Raw genomic sequence first — 20,747 nt, 5'->3', positions numbered from 1 at the left:
ATCCTTCTTTGGGCCATAATCAAATGTGAGTATACTCAAACATTTTCTACACAACTTTTCAAAAAGGCAAATATGTCTTTGTATGTACAGTTATTAGTTTGCTGAACATTCTGTCAAAAATTTATGCTAGCTCCCTTATACTATATTACATCTCTGGGTTTCATTGTTCACATTTTATAGAAGGAGCATGGAGGTGAATCCTTTCCACCAGCAATTATATACCACCTTTTGCAAAAGGCTGGCAAGAATTATTTGAATTGTTATTGGCTTTGAGCTCTTATGGATGAGAGCTGATTAGGAGAACCTGAGCTTCTAATTCAGTGGACACTGAATCTCAAGTGGTAAGATGGCAGCAACATCTCTTGACAGATCAGATGTGATTCTGAACTATGTAAAACAGCACTGTATCCTGGGCTCTTTCTTCACCCCACCTTAATTACTCTAATTATGAATGAAGGCCTGTACAAAATACAGAAGTGAACTTCTTCCCTACACTAATGATAAGGTCGTCAAGAGTCAGGAATGTTCTCAATAGACAGCTGATTCTCATTAGATACAGAATTATTATTAGGAAAGATGACTTTATATTAGCTATTCTACAAGTAAAAATCTATTTCTATCAAATAACATTATGTTGTAATTTATTTTCTTTGGTTTCTGGAGAAACATTTCAGTCATTGCTTATCACCAGAAAGCCATAAAGCTCCAAACCAGACGTTCCATGAGATGACGACTAAGGTCTTCTTATGGCCACACGATAATGTGATGCACCTGCCTTGAAAATCTGCAAGGCCCAAATAATTTCACAGTGTTCAATGCTGAAGAGCTTTAGGCAATCAGTCAAGTACCTAAACAAATATGAAAACTTAGCTGAGCAAATTTCAGTTTTGTTGGTAGGCATCCCTGTAAGTCCTTCTCTTTGTGGATGACACTGTTTTCATCTAGGTAAAAGCCCCTAGTTTTAACATCATTTTCATCATCAATAGTCGCAAGAGCTAACAAATATAGCACCCACAATGTGACAGGCACAGTTTAAAGCTTTATAGAGGGTGAGGTCAGCAAGATGGTAGAACAGCAATTTCCAGGTTTCATTCCCCACCCACAGAAAATTCAACTAACAATTATTCACAGAAAAGAACATCTTTGTGAAGACCCCAAAACTTGAGAATGAGACTGAAACATCTAATGGAACAAAGAACCACATAAAAACTACATTAGAAGAGTACGAGACATGGTTTCACCTTGACCATATCACTCCTCCAAGTCAACAAGGAGGCACAGGGGGATTCTCCTAAGCCCACATTTTCTACAGAGGAAAAGAGAACTGAAAGTAGACAGAATGCTAGCTTCCCTAGCATTGTGTGGTGCTTTGAAGGAAGCCCACTACTACTGTCTTGCCTCAAAGGGAATATTGGAGTAACAACAGAACAAGATCCCCTGGTGTGAAACAAATCAAGCAGGTAGAGCTTGCAGTGACTAGCGTGCAGATCTGGATGGTAGCTCTGTGTTCCTGCCAGCAGTGGCACCTGATCAGAGAGACCAGCTAATGATCTACCTTACCTTCAAAGCTGAGTTGGCTGCTCCCAGAAGCTGAATAAGAAGTTCAACCTGGCTTGAGTCCCTAGAAAGCCAGCCTCTATACCCAGCCTCAGAGCCCACTCCAGGGCCCTGCCCAGGAAAAGAGATGCTCACCACAGGGCATTTTTTGCAGAGAACAGAGGCTAGATTTGCCCAAACCCTGAAGTCCAAAGAGCAGCTCCAAACAATGGCTCCACCCAGTGTCAGAGCCCACCCCAGGGTCCAGCTCAGGCAAGGAGATTCCTACCAGTGTGTATTTCTATGGAGCATAACATCTGGACCTGTCTGTCTAGAACAGTGATCCATGTAAACCTAGAGTCTGGCCTGCAGACCTGCCCAACTGCATAACCTAAATAGCAATACTGCCCAGCAAAGAAATACGCTTTGTGATCCTGCCAGAGGCAATCACAGTTCCCAGCCAGTAGCTCCACTTGACTGCAGAGCCCAACTGGTGGTCCTGCTGGATGGTGAAGCTCAGCGAGCAGCCCCACCCAAACGCAGAGCAAAGGCAGAGACCCAGCGAACTAAAGAAAATGACAGCAAGCTCTGCTTCCTTGAGGTTGATATCAGCTGGCTTATCCAGAATCATAGACTAAAGTAAATAATGAAGTTTAATCTATACTAAAGAACACCTCTAAAAGACAGAAGAGGTAGCTGTCTCCTGAAATGCACAGACATCAATACAAGGACATGAGGATTATGGAGGCTGGGTGCGGTGGCTCACACCTGTAATCCCAGTACTTTGGGAGGCTGAGGTGGGCAGATCACAAGGTCAAGAGATCGAGACCATCCTGGCCAACATGGTGAAACCCCTCTCTACTAAAAATATTAAAAATTAGCAGGGCATGATGGCACACAGCTGTAGACCCAGCTACTCAGGACGCTGAGGCAGAAAAATTGCTTGAACCCGGGAGGTGGAAGTTACAGTGAGCTCAGATTGTGCCACTAATGACAGAGTGAGATTCTGTCTCAAAAAAGAAGAATTACGGGAATCATGATATCACCAAAACAAACTAATAAAGCTATAATAATGAACCCCAAAGAAATGTACATCTATGGAATGACTGACAAATAATACACAACAATCCTCTTAAGGAAGTTCAGCAAACTACAAGAATATACAAAATAAAAAGTTAAATGAAATCTGAAACACAATATACGAACAAAATGAGAAATTTGACAGAGACATAGAAACTGCAACAAAAACAATGGAAATCCTGGAGATGGAGAAGGCAACCGAAATGAAAAATTAAATAGCAAGTTTCATCTGGAGACTTGTACAAAAAATTCAGCCCAAAGAGGAGTTCACCAACACACATAATAAACTATCAAAAATCAAAGACAAAAATTCTGAGAGCAGCAAGAAATAAGAAACTTATTACATACAAAGAACTTGCAATATGGCTACTAGAGGATTCTCAGCAAAAACCCTGTAGGGCAGGATGAAATGAGATGATATATTTAAAGTGCTGAAGGAAAATAACTACCAATCAAAAAAGCTATACTTCAGAAATGGGAAAGAAATAAAAACTTTCCCAAGCAAAAGCTAACAGAGTTCATCAGCACTAAACCAGCCAATTGAAATTGCTAAATGGAGTTCTCTAAGCTGATATAAAAGGCTGCTAATTAATAAAATATGTAAAAACACAAAAAACAATGCTATAAATGATATAGAATCACACTCAGAAAAATCTAAACTGCAATAGTGGTCTGTAAAATAATTTTATCTCTAATATGAGGCTATTAAAATTATAGCTGAAGGCTGGGCACGGTGGCTTATGCCAAAGCATATTGCAAGTGCTTTGGGAGGTTGAGGTGGGCAGGTAACTTGGGACAAGAAGTTTCAGACCAGCCTGGCCAACATGGCAAAACCCTGTCTTTACCAAAAATACAAAAATTAGCCAGGGGTGGTGGTGTGTACCTGTGGTCCCAGCTACTCAGGAGGCTGAGACACAAGAATTGCTTGAACTGGGAGGTGGTAGTTGCAGTGATCCAAGACTACACCACTGTACTCCAGCCTGAGTGATGGAGTGAGACTCTGTCTCAAAACAAACAAAAAAACCCCAAAGGCCGGGCGCGGTGGCTCAAGCCTGTAATCCCAGCACTTTGGGAGGCCGAGGCGGGTGGATCACAAGGTCAAGAGATCGAGACCATCCTGGTCAACATGGTGAAACCCCGTCTCTACTAAAAATACAAAAAATTAGCTGGGCATGGTGGTGCGTGCCTGTAATCCCAGCTACTCAGGAGGCTGAGGCAGGAGGCGGAGGTTGCGGTGAGCCGAGATCGCGCCATTGCACTCCAGCCTGGGTAACAAGAGCGAAACTCCGTCTCAAAAAAAAAAAAAAAAAACCCCAAAAAACTTATAGCCCAAATTAGGGATACAAATTGCAAAATGATGTATATTTTGACATCAAAATATTAAAATGTGTAGAGAAGGGGAATACACATGTACAGCTGTTGTATGTATCAAAATTCAGTTGTTATCAGCTTGAAATATCCTATCATTAGCATATTGCTTTTGGAAGATTCATGGTAAATACAAAACAACAATCTAGAGTAGAAGCACAAAACATACATGGAAATAATTCAAAGCATACCATTACAGAAAAGAAATCAGATCACAAGGGAGGACAGCAAGAGAGAAACAAGGAAACAAAGCATCCACAAAACAATCAGAGAACAGACTACAAATTAGTAGTGTCAAGTCCTTACCTATCAATATTTACTTGGATTTTAAGAGAACTAAAATCTCCAGCAAAAGACAAAATGGCTGAATGTATTAAAAAAGTAAGACCCAGCTACGTGCTGCCTACAAGAGACTCAACTGACTTCTAAGGACACACAGAATAAAAGAGAAAGTATGAAGAAAGATATTCCGTGCAAATGGAAACTGAGAGCAAGCAGGGTTAGCTATACCTTTATCAGACAAAATAGGTTTTAGCTCAAAACAACAAAAAAAGGTAAAGAAAGTCATCATGATAAAGGTGTCAATTCATCAGGAGGATATAACAATTGTAAATATATACGTACCGAACATTAGAGCATCTAAATACGTAAAGCAAATATTAAAGGATCTAAAAAAGAAATAACTTACAATGCAGTAATAGTAGGGGACTTCAATATCCCACTTTCAACAACGGCAGATCATCCAGATAGAAAGTTAATAAGGAAACAGTAAACTTGAACTACATTTTAGACCAAATGGACCTAAAAGACATATACAGCATATCCTATTCAACAACAAGAGAATACATGTCTTCTCAAGTGCACACATATCTTGCTTCAGGATATATCATATATTAGGTTGCAAACCAAGTCTGAACAAATTTAGGAGAAATGAAATCATATCTAGTGTCTTTTCTAATCACAATGGTATGAAACTAGACATCAATAATAGAAGAAAACTTTGAAATGCCACAAATATGTGGAAATTAAACAATATGCCCCTAATAACCAATGGGTCAAAGGAGAAAACAAAAGAGAAATCAAAAAAACATTTCGGAAGAAATGAAAATGGAAATGCAACATACCAAAACGTATGGGATACAGCAAAAGCAGGTCTAAGAAGGAAATTTATAGCAACAAATACTTAAATAAATATCTCAAATAAACAACCTAATGGTACACCTCAAGAAACAAGAGAAGAATCAATTTAAGCCAAAAGTTAGCAGATGGAAAACAATACAAAGATCAGAGGAGAAATAAATATAAACTAGAAACCCAGGGAAAAACAATCAACAAAACAATTTGAAAAGTTAAACAAAATCGACAAACCCTTAACTAGACTAAAAAAGAAAGACTCAAATAAAATTGGAAATGAAAGAGAAGATATTACAACTGATACCACTGAAATACAAAGGATCATGAGTGATTACTATGAAAAATTATATGGCCACAAATTCAGTAACCTAGAAAAAAATGGATAAAATTCCTAGACACATATAACCTGCTAACGCTGAATCAAAAAGAAACAGAAAATAGAAATAGAAGAAACAGAAAATCTGAATAAACCAATAATGAGTAAAGAGATTGGATCCATAATAAAAAGCCTCCAAACAAAGAAAAGCCCAGGACCTGATGGCTCCACAGGTGAATTCTACAAAAGGTATACAGAGCTAATACCAATCCTTTTCAAACTTGTCCCCAAAAAAATAAAAAAGGAAGGAATACTTCCAAGCTAGTTTTAGGAGGCCCTGATACTAAAGCCACAAAAGCCACAAAAGAAGAAACTTATAGGACAATATCCTTGATGAACTCTATGTTCATCGTATGTAGATACAAAATCCTCAACAAATTATTAACGAACCCAATTCTATGGCACATAAAAAGGATTATTCACAATGATCAAATGAGATTTCTCTCTGGGATGCAAGGATGGGTCAACATATATACATCAATAAATGTGACGCATATCAGCAGAACAAAAGACAAAAACCATATGATTATTTTATTAGATGCAGAAAAAGCATTTGACAAAATTCAACACCCTTTTATAATAAAAACTCTCAACAAATTAAGGGCCACATACAATAAGCCTATAGCTAACATTGTACTCAATAGTGAAAAGTTGAAAGCTTTTCCTGTAAGATCAGGAACAAGACAAAGATGTCCACTGTCAGCAAGCACTTTTATTAATTATCCTACTGGAGGTCTTTGACAGAGCAGTTAGGCAAGAGAAAGAAAGATAAGGCATTCAAATAGAGAAGAAAGACATGAAATATTACCTGTTTGCATATGACATTATCTTATATGTCTGAAACCAAAAAGACAGAATTAATAAAGGAATAAAGTCACAGGATACAAAATAATCTTATATATCTGAAACCAAAAGATAGAATAAAGGAATAAAGTCACAGATACAAAATTAAGACAAATCTAATTAATAACAATGAATGATCTGAAAAAGAAATCAAGAAAACACCCACTTATAATAGCTACAAAAATACAAAATACTTAAGAATAAACGTAACCAATAAAGTGAAAGATCTGTACACTAAAAACTGTAAAGCATTGATGAAAGACGTTGACAAAGACATAAATAAATGGAAAGCTATTCTGTGTTCACAGAACAAAAGAATACTGTTAAAATGTCTATACTGGCCGGGCGCGGTGGCTCAAGCCTGTAATCCCAGCACTTTGGGAGGCCGAGGCGGGTGGATCACGAGGTCAAGAGATCGAGACCATCCTGGTCAACATGGTGAAACCCCGTCTTACTAAAAATACAAAAAATTAGCTGGGCATGGTGGCATGTGCCTGTAGTCCCAGCTACTCAGGAGGCTGAGGCAGGAGAATTGCTTGAGCCCAGGAGGCGGAGGTTGCGGTGAGCCGAGATCGCGCCATTGCACTCCAGCCTGGGTAACAAGAGCGAAACTGCGTCTCAAAAAAAAAAAAAGTCTATACTATCCAAACCAATCTGCAAATTTGATGCAATCCCTATGAAAATTCCAATGTCATTTTTCCCAGAAATAGAAAAAATAATCCTTTAATTCATATGGAACTACAAGAATCCCTGATTAGCTAAGGCAATAGTAAGTAAAAATAACAAAGCTGGAGGTATGACTACCTAATTTTAAGCTACATTACAGAACTATATAATAATTAGAACAGCATGGTACTGGCATACAAATAGAAACACTGAGGGACAGAACAGAATATAGACCCCAAAAATGAATCCACACATTTACAGTCAATTGACTTTCAACAAAGGAGCCAAGAAAACACAATGGGAAAAGGACAACCTCTCTTACAGAGAGTGCTGGGACAACTGGATATCCACCTAAAGAAGAATCAATTGGATCCTTATGTCATACCTTATAAAAATTAATTCAAAATGAAAAAAAGTCAAGGTGTGGTCTTGAAAAGAAACTGTAACAATATTAGAAGGAAGAAAACATGGGGGAAAGCGCCATGACATTGGTCTGTGAAGTAACTTTTTGGATTTGACCCCAAAAGCTGAGACAACAAAAGAAAAAAGAGACAATTGGGATTACATCAAACTGAAAAGCTTCTGCACAGCAAAAGAAACTTAGTAAAAAGACAACTGATAGATTGGAAGAAAGCCATACATCTGATAAGTTAACATTTGAAATCTGTAAGGAACACAAAAATGGCAAGAAAACCACCCAATTAAAAAATGTGCAAAAAAACCTGAATAGACATTTCTCAAAAGAATTCATATAAATGACCAACAGATATATGAAAAAATGCTCCACATCACTGACTGTAAGGAAAATGCAAATTAAAACTACAATGAGATATCAATCATTTCACAATTGTCAGAATGGCTATTATTTAAAAAAATGAAAGATAAGTGTGGTGAGAGTGTGGGGAAAAGGGAACCCTTGTACACTGTTGGTGGGAATGTAAATTAATACAACCATTTTGGAAAACTGTATGGCAGTTCCTGAAAAAGACTAAAAATGGAATTACCATATGACTCAGCAATTCCACTTCTAAGTACATATCCTAAAGACTGGAAATCGGCATGTTGAACAGATAGCTCCGCTTCCATGTTCACTACAACATTACTTACAATACCCAAGTTATGGAATCAATCTAAGTGTCCATCAATGGATGAGTAGATAAAGAAAATGTGGCATATATACAAAACAGAATACTAACCAGCCTTCGAAAAGAAGGAAATCCTGTCATTCGACAACATGGATGAGCCTGGAGGGCATTACATTAAGTTAAATAAACCAGGCACAGAAAGACAAATACCACATGGTCTCACTTATTTGTGGGATCTTAAACAATAGAACTCACAGAGGCAGAGAGCAGAATGGTAGTTACCAGAGTCTAAGAGGGGGAGGATATGGGGAGGTTTTAGTCAAAGGGTACAAAGTTACAGTTAGACAGGAGGAAGATGTTTTTTTGAAATCTATTACATAGCATGGTGACTAAAGTTAGTAGTAATGCATAATACATTTCAAAATTGCTAATAGAATTTTAAATGCTCTCACCACTAAAAATGCTAGGTATCTGAGGTGATGTGTTAGTCTGAATTAATCATCCCACACTGTATACATATAATATCACTTTATATCCCCATAAGTATAGACAATAAACAAATATATGTTAACTCATTTATTCTTCTAAAAATCCTATGAGTTAGGTACTATTACATCCCCATTTTACAGACGGGTAAACCAAGGCATAGAGAAATCAAGTAAAAGCTATAAGTGGCAAAGCAAGGATTCAAACCCAGAAAGCCTGGCTCTTCACTCTGCGATGCATCCTCTATTAGAACACCAACTGTAGCAACTACTCATCCTGTTTCTAGAACAGCTATACTGACTCACAGCCAGAAACAGAACCCTGGAAGAAAGTGTAATTTTGTATAGAAAAGCCTATCTGAGAAAACTAATGTGTACAGGATTATCATTTGAAGGTCACACAATTATTACCTCTCCAGGTACTCCAAATTCTACCTTTGGGTCAAAATGGACCTCTAGTCACTTAACCACTTGAAGCATATCATCACAGTCTCTTTCAGAATTATTTTAACCTGGTGTGACCTTAAGATCCTTTGGGGTAATGGGTGGTGGTGTCTTAAAGGTCTCGAAGCTGACACTGGGTTGGAAGGGTGACAAGGCTATGCCTCAGCTCTGCTTTCCATAGACTGGTCACTATTTGTCCCTAACAGAAAAAGATGAAGTATCTTACAGCCCTGTGGTCCCTGGATACTGAGCAGCTGATATTACCAGACAGCTCCCTAAACTCCAAACCCAGCCCATGACACTAACCGGCTTGTGGTGACGAGGCTGCTCTCATGTTTCAGCTATTGCAGGGAAAAGGGGTAGTGAGAAGTCCCTCCACTGGGTCACAAGTTCACATTGTAGGTCTGGTGTGCCCAGGCCCCAAAAAGGGACTTTGAGGGATAGGATAGCAGGACTCATGCCTTCACTATTTTTTTTTTTTTTTTTTTTTGGGGGGGGGCATACTTTTGTTGCCCAGGCTGGAGTGCAGTGGTGCCATCTTGGCTTACTACAACCTCCACCTCCCAGGTTCAAGTGATTCTCTTGCCTCAGCTTCCCAAGTAGCTGACGAAAGGTGCCTGTCACCACATCCAGCTATTTTTTGTATTTTTAGTAGAGATGGGGTTTCACTATGTTAGTCAGGCTGGTCTCGAACTCCTGACCTCAAGTGATCCACCTGCGGTGGCCTCCCAAAGTGCCGAGATTACAGGCATGAGCCATGGCACCAGGCCTCATGCTTTCACTTCTGTCCTGCTGTCCCTGGTTGTCATGTTCAACGCTACATTAGTCCTTTGAGTTTTTCCCTTTCCCCATTAAAGCCCATTCTTTGTTCATGCCATGTGATATTGTAGGATTCATCTCAAACCCTAGTTTATAATGTGACAAGACCTGGGGGTGGGGAGCTTCAGTCCTATGAGACAGTCCTTGATTGTTAATGAAGAGTAGCCATATGGAATCCTATACTACCTCTACAACAGGAAGGTAATCAAGAATTTTGGCCCTCCCCTCTCTCAGTACTTCCTATATAAAGCTCTCTACATAAAAGTCCTTATAAGTACTTTAGAATTAAGTGCTAAGAAATGCTTAACTTTCTCTTAGGAATTAATATATTTTCTTCCTTCTGATAATGAGAATCAGATAGCTGATTGTTTCTTATCTTTGGCTTCATGAAGTTTAAAGCCAAGTTTGAAACTTATCTATAGCAATTAAGTTAGTTTTAAGGTCTGAATATTTGTATTTTTATTTTTCTCCAATATATTCTTTATGCAAACCGTAAATGATACAAGGAAGGAAAGAAGGGTAGAAGGGGAAGGATAAGGGGGGAGAGAGACAAGGAGAGGAAACAATCTGAACACTACATGCACATAACAACATGTCTAGCAGCCCAGCCCACATGGAAGTTGCTGGCTGAGATGCCTGTCTAAGCCAGGCCTGGTAAAAAAAACCAGCTCATTTTAAAATGGAATCTTTTGGGTAATCACCTCCCCAGAGTGACAGTCTCACTCTGTCACCCAGGGTGGAGTGCAGTGGCACAATATCAGCTCACTGTAACCTCCACCTCCTGGGTTGAAGTGATTCTCCTGCCTCAGTCTCCTGAGTAGCTAGAATTACGGGCGCATGCTACCATGCCCGACTAATTTTTATATTTTTAGTAGGGGCAGGGTTTCACCATGCTGGCCAGGCTGGTCTCAAGCTCTTGACTTCATGATCCACCACCTGAGCCTACCAAAATGCTGGGATTACAGGCGTAAGCCACCGCACCCAGCCTCACCTGTCCCTTTTTTTTTTTTTTGAGATGGAGTCTTGCTCTGTCACCCAGGCCAGAGTGCAGTGCTGTGATCTTGGCTCACTGCAACCTCCACCTCCCTGGTTCAAGCAATTCCCCTGCCTCAGCCTCCCGAGTATATGAGATTACAGGTATGCGACACCAGATCTGGCTATTTTTTTTTTTTGCATTTTTAGTAGAGACAGGGTTTCACCATGTTGGTCAGGCTGGTCTTGAACTCCTGACCCCATGATCCACCCGCCTTGGCCTCCCAAAGTGCTGGGATTACAGGCGTGAACCACCACGCTTGGCCACCTGTCCCTTTCAATAGGGCTGTCAAAAGATCCACGAAAAGCAAAACTAGATTTGATTCTGTATTGTGCATCACTGTCATAATTACCTGTAAACATCAAACACGGACATTTTATTTTGGGTGCTTATTTTAAGAGGCTGAAGAACACAGCTTGAGCACTCCCTTCTCCCTGATTCCAGGTGGAATTTGAAACACCAGAAAGTTAAAAAATAAATAACCATCTAAAGTACTTTATGAAACAAAAGAAAATAAGGTGTTATAAAATGCAGATACACCAAATGCCACAATATCATTCTTAGAGGATAATATTCTAAATATAGCAGCACTTTCAAGGTTAAACTTTACAGGTTGAAGGTAGTGTTAATTTGTCGTGTTAGGTCCCATTAAAAAAAAAACAACTGCATTTCTGCTCAGCAAGATTCACATTTAAACGCCTCATAGCTATGCAGCTGTCAGTCTTCTGACAGCTTGTTAAGGCCAATCATGAAGTAAAGTAAGCTAAAAATTCTGCTACTTCCGTGTCCACATCCAACTTTAGTGGTACCCTGAGACAGATACAGGCATCGTTCTCTTCCATGCCACCTGCCACAACCTCATCTTGACCTCCTCTTGTAGAAGGGCCTGGGAAGGCAGCAAGACCACTGAGTATGTGTACTGAGATCTGGAACCAGCACAGAAATCAAAGAGTAGGAGAAGGAACACGATTCTCTTCAGGGGGTGGGGCACAGGTGGCCATGCTCCCTGCACAGGACACAATGAGGGCCTTTGAGAGAGAAAAGAAAGTGCTGGAGGCCTGCAGAAAGTGAGCATTTCTATGGAGATTTTTTAGGGAGGCCGAGTTTGTGGCACAAGGGGCCATGTGGGTCCCAGGAGAGACTGAAGCAGGAGGGTGATTTGGGTTGGAAGTAGAGAGGTTAGAAATGTCCTTTTCTCAGTTTAGATTGTCTATACCAGCAGACCAGGTAGGAATGGAGGCAGGGATTTGGGCAGACAATCTCTACAAATAAAAGTGTACATTTGGCTGAATGTTCCTTGTGTCCTGTCTGGGAGCCTGAATGCAGCAGAAGACAGTGAGATGAGGCTATTGAGCAGCAGGAGGTGGCCACCAAAGTGGCGAGTTTAGATTCTCTTTAAAACTTTCTGATTTTCCTGGATGATACCTGCAATCGTTCAAATGCTGTTCCAGGACCATCCAGAATAAAAACAAACAGAAACTTCTAGAATAAGATGTGGGGTATAGTGGTTACAAGCACAGGCTTTGCAATCAGGCAGTGTGGGTCTGAAATGTGGCTCTCGGATTCTCCCACTTTGCTGCTGTGGGTTTCAGGTGCCTCATGGGGATCATACTAACTTTTAAGTGCTGTGAGGGCTAAATGAGAAACTATCAGCAAAACACTTAGCACAGGCTTGGCATAAAATGAATAACCGAATAAAAGTTTTCAGAAATAATAAAAATGATGATAAAGCAAATATTCAACCCTTTATGTTTACCTAGGTGCTCCTGGCACTGTCAAAGTTATAGCAAAGAGCAACAAAACAACCATGTCCAAGATGGTAGTTGCCTTCTGGCCATGACACTGAAATTTGAAACTTAGAATTAAGAATCCAGAAACCTCAGAGAAACAGTTATTTCTAGGGATGGGTTAAGGGCCCCAGATTCACAAGTGGAAAGAAAAGACAGAATGCATCTGAGGGGTCTTAGTGTTAAAGGTGCTAAAAACAGAAGCTGCAGAGATGGTCTTCTTTTAGTTCTATAAACATTCAGGCACAGTTTGGAATTTGAATCAATAAAGAATCATCAATACAAACCATAGACCCAGAAAACTGTCATCACTCCTACAATAAAAAACAATCAACAGGAACACTACATTCAGCTGGGCATGGTGGCTCACGCCTGTAATCCCAGCACTTTGGGAGGCCGAGGCGGGTGGATCACCTGAGGTCAGGAGTTCAAGACCAGCCTGGCCAACATAGTGAAACCCCATCTTTAAAAAAATAAAAATAATAAATAAATAAATAAATAAATAAGAAAAATAAAAAGGAACACTACATTCTAGTTATTGATGGTTTTCTTCTTCTACCGCTCCTCATGCTAAAAGATCCATCAGAACACAGCCCCTATCTCCTGACAGCTTTCACTGCCCTTTCATTAAGCCTTAGATGGAAATGAGCTTCCAGTATAGCAGACTGTGGACATCATCAGGGACAAGCTGTCCCTTCAGGAGCAAAGGTGGTAAGGCCTGCCTGAAGGCAGGGTCTGTGCCCCTGAGCTGGTGAAGAACCTTTGGTCCCTTTTCTGTCCTTTGCCTTACAAAGATCTATACTGACAATGTCAAGGGTCACAGCCTTGTGGCCTCTGGCCAGGAGGAGCTGAGGTAACAACCTCACAAACACTACTAAGGGAATAATGCCATGTTGCAGACAGGCGGATAAATATGGGGTCTCTACAGCTCTGATGTGTGTCTTGTGTAGAAATACAAATCACCCAGGGGCAAATCACTAATGTCAGCAGCTTTCCAAGGCAGCATTCTCTACTGAGTACGAAAGGATTCCTGCTGCCTGAGAAACTATAATGTAGACAGTAAAATTTAAATGTATGCAAGAAGCTTGCCAGCTCACATAAATAGTCCACTAATATCACCATCAAGAAGAAGGTGCCCTGTGGCAGATGGCTGCATGATGGGGGAAGGGAGTGCCTACTAAGGCACACACGTGCACGTGTCTGTGTGTGTGTGAGAGAGAGAGAGAGAGAGCACGAGAGAGCATGTGTACGTGTACACACGCTGGGTGGGGTCTGGACTGGAAACTCTCTGGCTGCCACTGTCATCTTCCATTATAAAGGGGCCCCCTGAACTGAACCCGTTGTCCTCCCCCGCAGCCACTGCCCCTAATTCGAACCGAGGCCCTCTGTGGCTATTGCAATCTACTGGATTTTGGCTGTTTGGCTGCCTGCTTTTCTTGTCAACTCCGACCTGCTCTTTATTGGGTAATGTTTGAGTTCTTTCTTCATTACTTTTTAGTTCCATGGTTATGTTTTCAATGGGAAAAACAATGCAAGAGGGATTTAAAAATAGTATTTATTGACTTTTCTGACTACAAAAATAAGGCTGAAAATTTAAAAAATATGAAAATCCTAAAAGAAGAACCCCAAGTGACAATCTTACTCAAAGATATTCTCATGTTTTTCCTTTTTGTCTTTTCTTCTCCATTCAAACAAATACTTTTATTTATTTACTTTATGCTTTGGGACAGGGTCTTACTCTAACACCCAGGCTGGAGTGCAGCTGCCTAATCACAACTCATTGCAGGCTTGACCTCCCTGGGCTCAGGTCCTCACACCTTAGGCTATTGAGTAGCTGGGACCACAGGTGTGCACCACCAAGTCTGGCTAGTTTTTCTATCTTTTGTAAAGACAGGGTTTCATCATGTTGCCCAGGCTAGTAAATGCTATTATTTTAAAAATAGTAGAGGTCATATAATATACTGCTTAGTCACCTGTTTTGTTTTGTTTTTTTTTAATTTAGTGATATACTAGGGAATATTTTTCATTTTACCGGATATTAACTAATACCATTACTGCTAATGTCTGCATATATTTGATCCTATGAATTTGGCATATTTTATTCAAACAATCTCCTACGGATTACCATCCAACTGGTTGTAGTTTGATTCAGAGTCTTTGGTGAGAAGATCCATGAACAAGAGCCAAGGTCTAATATGTACGTGGTCACTGGATGATGCCTATTCTTTGTCACAGCCCCCAGCACAGATGGAAGAAGTATACACATTATAAGAGTAAGCTCTTTACTGCAACTGCTCAGGACTCATTTTTGAAAAAGAGGCAGCTTTCTAACAAGATTTTGTAGGCAGGCAAAACAGAGGGCCTATAATTAGGTTATTAGAAAAAAGATGGCTCTGTACTGATTTACTCCTCTCCAGGAAGGAATCTGGTAGGACCCACAACTTGGGCAAACTTTCTTGAGTCAATTCTCTTCACATGACAACTGCAAAGAAGCTGGCAGGGCCAGGGCTTTCCCAACCATGGTGCGGGGCAGAGGCCATGGCACATGCTCACATCTCTCTTCTTCTCAATCAATAGGACTGAAAACATTCTTGTATACCAGGGCTGGATTTGAACATGGTACTATATTATGCTTCCATTTTATTTCTTGATCCAGTTAATCCTAAGCTTTTTATAAAACAGTTGTATCAGTCCCATCAAACAACTGAGAAAGTACTAGGATTAATTCAGTAGATTTCTGTAGATTCAATATAACTGGAGAAATATATTGGTATATATAAAAATATCTCTGTTGGAATTTTCCAATTAAATTATGAAGGATACTCCATAGGCAAGAAACAATTATTCTTCTGTGCCTGAGGCCTTGGGAGCTAAGGGGTCATCTGCAGGAGGAAGCTCAGAGATACCAGAATCCCAAGATAAAAAGGCATAAATCTTCACAGTTTGTGGAAAGAAAGAAACTTGGCTCCCTGTCACTACAGCACCTAAAGTTCAAGAGTTAAGGGCCCTGTGAGAAAGTTGAGAAATTGCTGGATGCAGGCTATGAGTGGGTCATAAAACTAATTTAGTGGGTTAAAATAATCAAATGAAATAGAAATGTTAGAGGCTATCACATGAAGGGTAATTACTGTTTCATGAACCATACGTATGGGTGTCCATGTATATGTATATAGATTTGAGTGTGTTCACATGTTTGCATGCAAGCATATGCCAAACGACAATACAAAGTATCTTACTGTGGGTCATGGTCAAAAGTTTGAAACCTGTTACTCCACGAAAAGCTAGCTATAAAAAAAAGTAGGACTATTAAAATTATACATTGATCAATCAATTCTTTATTCTATAAATAGGTATTAGAAGGTGTCGCCCAAACTTTAAATGTTCCTTTAGAGATTCTTTTCCTCATGTGAGAAATAGGAAGGCTGACAGAAAATTCCCATCTTAAATGGCTTAAAATGGAATGTCTTGGGTGAAACATATCCTCAGACCTTGTATCTCCATACTGTGACACAACTTTTAAAGTGCTTACATAAAGGCCACTCTGCCTCAGAAACAGGAAAATTAGCATTATTATTTTGGTGGGGGGGTGGGGGGACAGGGTCGCACTATCTCCAGGCTGGAGTGCAGTGGTACTATCTCGGCTCACTGCAACCTCTGCCTCTTGGGTTCAAGTGATTCTCCCACCTCAGCCTCCCGAGCAGCTGGGACTACAGGCGTGGGCCACCATGCCTGGCTGATTTTTGTACTTTTTGGTAGAGATGGGGTTTCACAATGTTGGCCAGGCTAAATTAGCATTATTTGATATATACACATGTGATAAACAACTAAACATGGGACTGGGGCTATAAAAAATAACAGCCTAGGCCAGGTGTGGTGGCTTACACATGTCACACCTGTAATCCCAACACTTTGGGAAGTGAAGGTGGGGGGATCACTTGAGATCAGGAGTTTGAGACCAGCCTGACCAACATGGAGAAACCCCATCTCTACTAAAAATACAAAAATTAGCTGGGCATGGCAGTGTGTGCCTCTAATCCCAGCTGCTCAGCCAATCGCTTGAACCCAGGAGGTGGTGGATGCAGTGAGCCAAGATCGTGCCACTGCACTCCAGCCTGGGTGGCAGAGGAAGGCTGTCTCAAAAAAAGAAAAAAAAAAAATCGGTTTCTTCAGAGTCTTTGAAAGAAAATATCTTCTTCTATGTGTGCCATGATGTAATGGACTTACAAAGTTCTGGTTTATTGAATAAACAGCCATATGAATAACATCTCCTTATCTTCTAAATATCTGCTAGTGAAGACCCCAGTCATTATTCAATGTTCCTTAAAATCTGAGTTGAAAAAATCTAAGTGTTCAGCACTGACAAGAACTTTTCTATTAAACTTGTATTCTGCTAGATCATGAATATGAATCAAATCTTGTGTTTTTTTGTAATGTGATTTCTAGGAAGCTCAATACTAAATTTTGTGCTCAACTGCATTAGGCCATTACATTTATAGTAATTATCTGCATTTCATCATTGCACTCCATTCTTTAAAGACTTCATTCAATAGTTTTGTTGTATCTGTATCTTCGAATGTAACTTTTGACCTTTTAGAAGTTAAAAGGTCCGAGTTAAAAATGATAAATGAAAATTTCAGAAAAAGACATCTATATAATTATGAATTGCCTAGTATTACTACTCAACACATTTCTGTAAGAATGGGAAGCTAACAATTTAAAAAAAATTCTCCCTAAGAAGAGCATAATTTACCAGCTTAATCTTGTGAACTGTGACTAAAAAATACACATACCCTCTAACTTATTAGTCACTGCATAAATTTCTATATGGATTTCTGATTTGAATACTTTCTAAGATGAGTCATGAAATTGCCACTGTTGTAGATTAAAAATGGCTGAATACTGGCAATCTTATGAAGTTCCACCTGCACAGAAAGAAAGGATTTATTTGCCTGGAGGATATGAATGTATTAACAAAGAGTTCAGTCTTACCTGAATGATCTCAGCATTCGATAGGACTTTCCTAAATCAGATACTCGTCTACAGAATGGACCCACAGCCAACTCCATCTGAAATATTAAAAGACATTCCATTGATTTTAATGTCAGAATCTTTAGGGGAATCTGGAACAGACCTGGATCACAGGAAGTTGTAGCTGCAGTAAACTTAATTTTATCTGGACTATGAGGCAAGCTTTGAAATGTTATTAAAAGGCAAGCACTTACATAACTTTTGCATTTATTCATCATTGAAAAATAAGAAAAAGGAAGGTTTTCAAGACTGCATGAGTATACTTTAGGCATTATAAGTCTTTTTATATTCAATATAAATGATGACAACTTTTATCAGTTAGTGTGGTTCAAGTAATTACAAGCACTAACTCTGGAGCTTTTAGTAGCACATCTATATCCGCATTCCAAATGCTGATACTAGTTACTAGTTTGTGACCCTTGATAAGTTACTTCACCTCTTCAAGTCTCAGGTCTCTCATCTATAAAATGGAGAAAATGATACCTACTTAAAAGAATCACGCAAATTAAATAGATAATTCCACAAAGCTTTATGTGCATACATATAAGTGCTGTTGTCAGGAATTATTATCAGTGTTTAAAAGTTTTTTCTCTTTTCAATTATTAATAAATTAATATGCTACCTAACTCAATAATTTAGCAAATCTTTGTTTCACTTCTCTTTATTTTCCTCCTGTGACTGGAAATTCTACTTGTCACAAGTAGGCTACCTGTTCTTTATCTACCAAGTGCATATGCAGACTTTTTGCATATGTGCTATCCAGGTGATAGACTGCTTCTCCACTCTTCCTATAAATAGCACCCTGGTAAAAAATGGTTTAGAAAATGGTTGAGAACAGGCTGCTCCCTGGTAGTATAGCACCATTCTTCAAGAAGCACATATGAAGTAAGGTTTCTGTCCTGCTGGCCACCATTACAAAAATTGCTTAATATCTCCTTGCCATGGGTACACTACAGAGACCCAATCAGTCATTCATCTGAGAAACATTCTGATTGCCTTAGTGCTAGGTACCAAGCTAACATGAGGATAAGATAATTAAATGATTAGACTGTCTTGCCTTCACAAAATTTGCAAATTTAATGAAGAAGGGGATATTTATTTATTCAAACAATATGATTATCAACAAAATCAAAGTATTTGTGTATATGTCCACATATATACATGTATGAACACATATACATACACACATAATGATTCTTATTAAGCAAAATGTTAAGTGCTATGTCAAACTTATGACCTGAGTGTCAAGACACAGTTGGAGATAGCTTCCTTGGGATGGTCTTGAGGATGAAGAGTAACCATGTTAATTTTGTTATATAAAAGAAGAAGTTTAGATCATTTATTCACTGAAAAATAATAAAAAGGAAGGTTTTCAAGACTGCATGGATTGCATACTGTATGTCCTAGAAGTAAGCCTTACATGGCTGGAAAACTATAAGATGCAGAATCATAAATAAATAAAAAGATAAAAATTTAAGGAAGAAAAAGGATTCTTGCCAACAATGCAAAACAGAACAGCTGTGAGCCACTGTTCCTAACTCAAAGATAGTAGATGATAGGCTGTTATTTGGAACATGTTTCATTTATTCACTGGGTGGGAATTTCTGGTTTCTTTCAGTATGTGTCACTTTACACTGAGCACAATGAAAAAACGTGATTATCATTGTATCTTTGATTTGTTAATTCCATTCAAATACCTAAATATATATATACATATATATATGTGTGTGTGTGTGTGTGTGTGTGTGTGTATACACACACACACATATACATATATGGTTTTTTTACATAATGAAATGTGATGTATTTTTTATGAAATGTTTTTGTCAATTTTTTCTCAATGACTCTAGTGGAATCACTGTCTTCAAAGACAATCTTTGCCTTGGCACTTGAACAGGACCAAATGTTAAAACAAATACATGGCTAGGAAAAGTTAAGATATGAGAAAATATGACCTCGAATGGCTGCAAAATGTATGATTATGTAAAAGATTTCTATGCCATAGGCCAATTTCAAAATGTTAAATGTTTAAAACAATTTTTTTTATACATAAAGGACCTCTAGGGTATTGCAAATCATTTTCTTCTTCCAGAATACCATTAAACAATAAAGGCCATGTTTTAAAGGACAGGAGTGTTCCTTTTAGAGGAGGTGACTCTGCCATTAGCAGTGGCTACAAGAATGGCATGTGCAACTGCTTCTCTCCAGCCCGTGTGGAGAGAATGAGCAGTCAGCTGCAGGCACGGTGAGCTAATTACATAGCTGCTCCATCCCTACCACCGACATTTGGTTAACCACAGGGCTTCTTTGTATACTCCTAGGGCACTCCTGCCCTGACATTGTTCAGGAGAAGAAAAGGCAATAGGAATTAGAACAAAAATTAGAATTTTGATTGTCTTCTTCTCTTTTCTAAATTAATATTTTCAGGTACAAAGTGAAATAGATATAAATGTATACTTATAGGGCACCAGAAGACCTATAACTAGAAACTGCTAGAAGTGCCACTAAATAATTTAATACCAACTTCAACAGCCACTCTTTCCTTCAGGTAAGAAAATAAACTGAGGGGTGGAGGGGGGATTATGTGTTTCAGAGGACACTGTGGGCAAGACCCCAAAGAGATTCAGAATCAGCAGAACCCCAGTGCTGTGGAAAGGCTTAGTGATTTCAGAAATATTGTGTGATCAGTGTAGACACTGAGACCATGTGGTCACAGCAGGGACTTAATTACCTGTAGGAAACCACCTCATGCCCATGACCTGGATTCCTAAGGGGGCTGAATGTCAGGCACTTCTCACCACGATCCCTCCAGATGGCACCCTACAACTACTTTCTCTTTCCTGCACTGGTGTCCGTGAGAAGAAGTTAGGATTCTTAAAGAAATCCTTAAAATATATCATTATCTGTCTTTGCAACTGCATTTTATGGCAAATAACTAGTATTCCCAAACCTGGTCTATTGGTCCCTTCTTGAGCTTTCTTTTTGTTATTTATGCTAGAATAGCAGGCCCTTTATCACAAGAACAGTTTTCAAACCCATGGATTATTTGTATATTTTTTATTT

At 39.2% G+C, this 20,747-nt stretch overlaps 1 protein-coding gene across 4 annotated transcripts in view; it reads right to left on the bottom strand.

The window, feature by feature from the left end:
* Positions 1-20,747, bottom strand: part of COG5 (component of oligomeric golgi complex 5) — a 367,675-nt gene that overhangs the window by 11,731 nt on the left and 335,197 nt on the right. For all 4 annotated transcript variants that reach the window (XM_032275697.1, XM_032275699.1, XM_032275701.1 and 1 more), the window contains one exon: positions 17,646-17,722. In XM_032275697.1, coding sequence (XP_032131588.1) covers positions 17,646-17,722 — 77 coding nt within the window. The remainder of the gene's footprint in view (positions 1-17,645; positions 17,723-20,747) is intronic.

Source organism: Sapajus apella, unplaced genomic scaffold, assembly GCF_009761245.1.
Source record: "Sapajus apella isolate SASKATOON/1434 unplaced genomic scaffold, GSC_monkey_1.0 scaffold7, whole genome shotgun sequence".
In the NCBI taxonomy this organism is placed as follows: Eukaryota; Metazoa; Chordata; class Mammalia; order Primates; family Cebidae; genus Sapajus; species Sapajus apella.
This window is presented reverse-complemented; position numbering and strand designations above follow the sequence as displayed.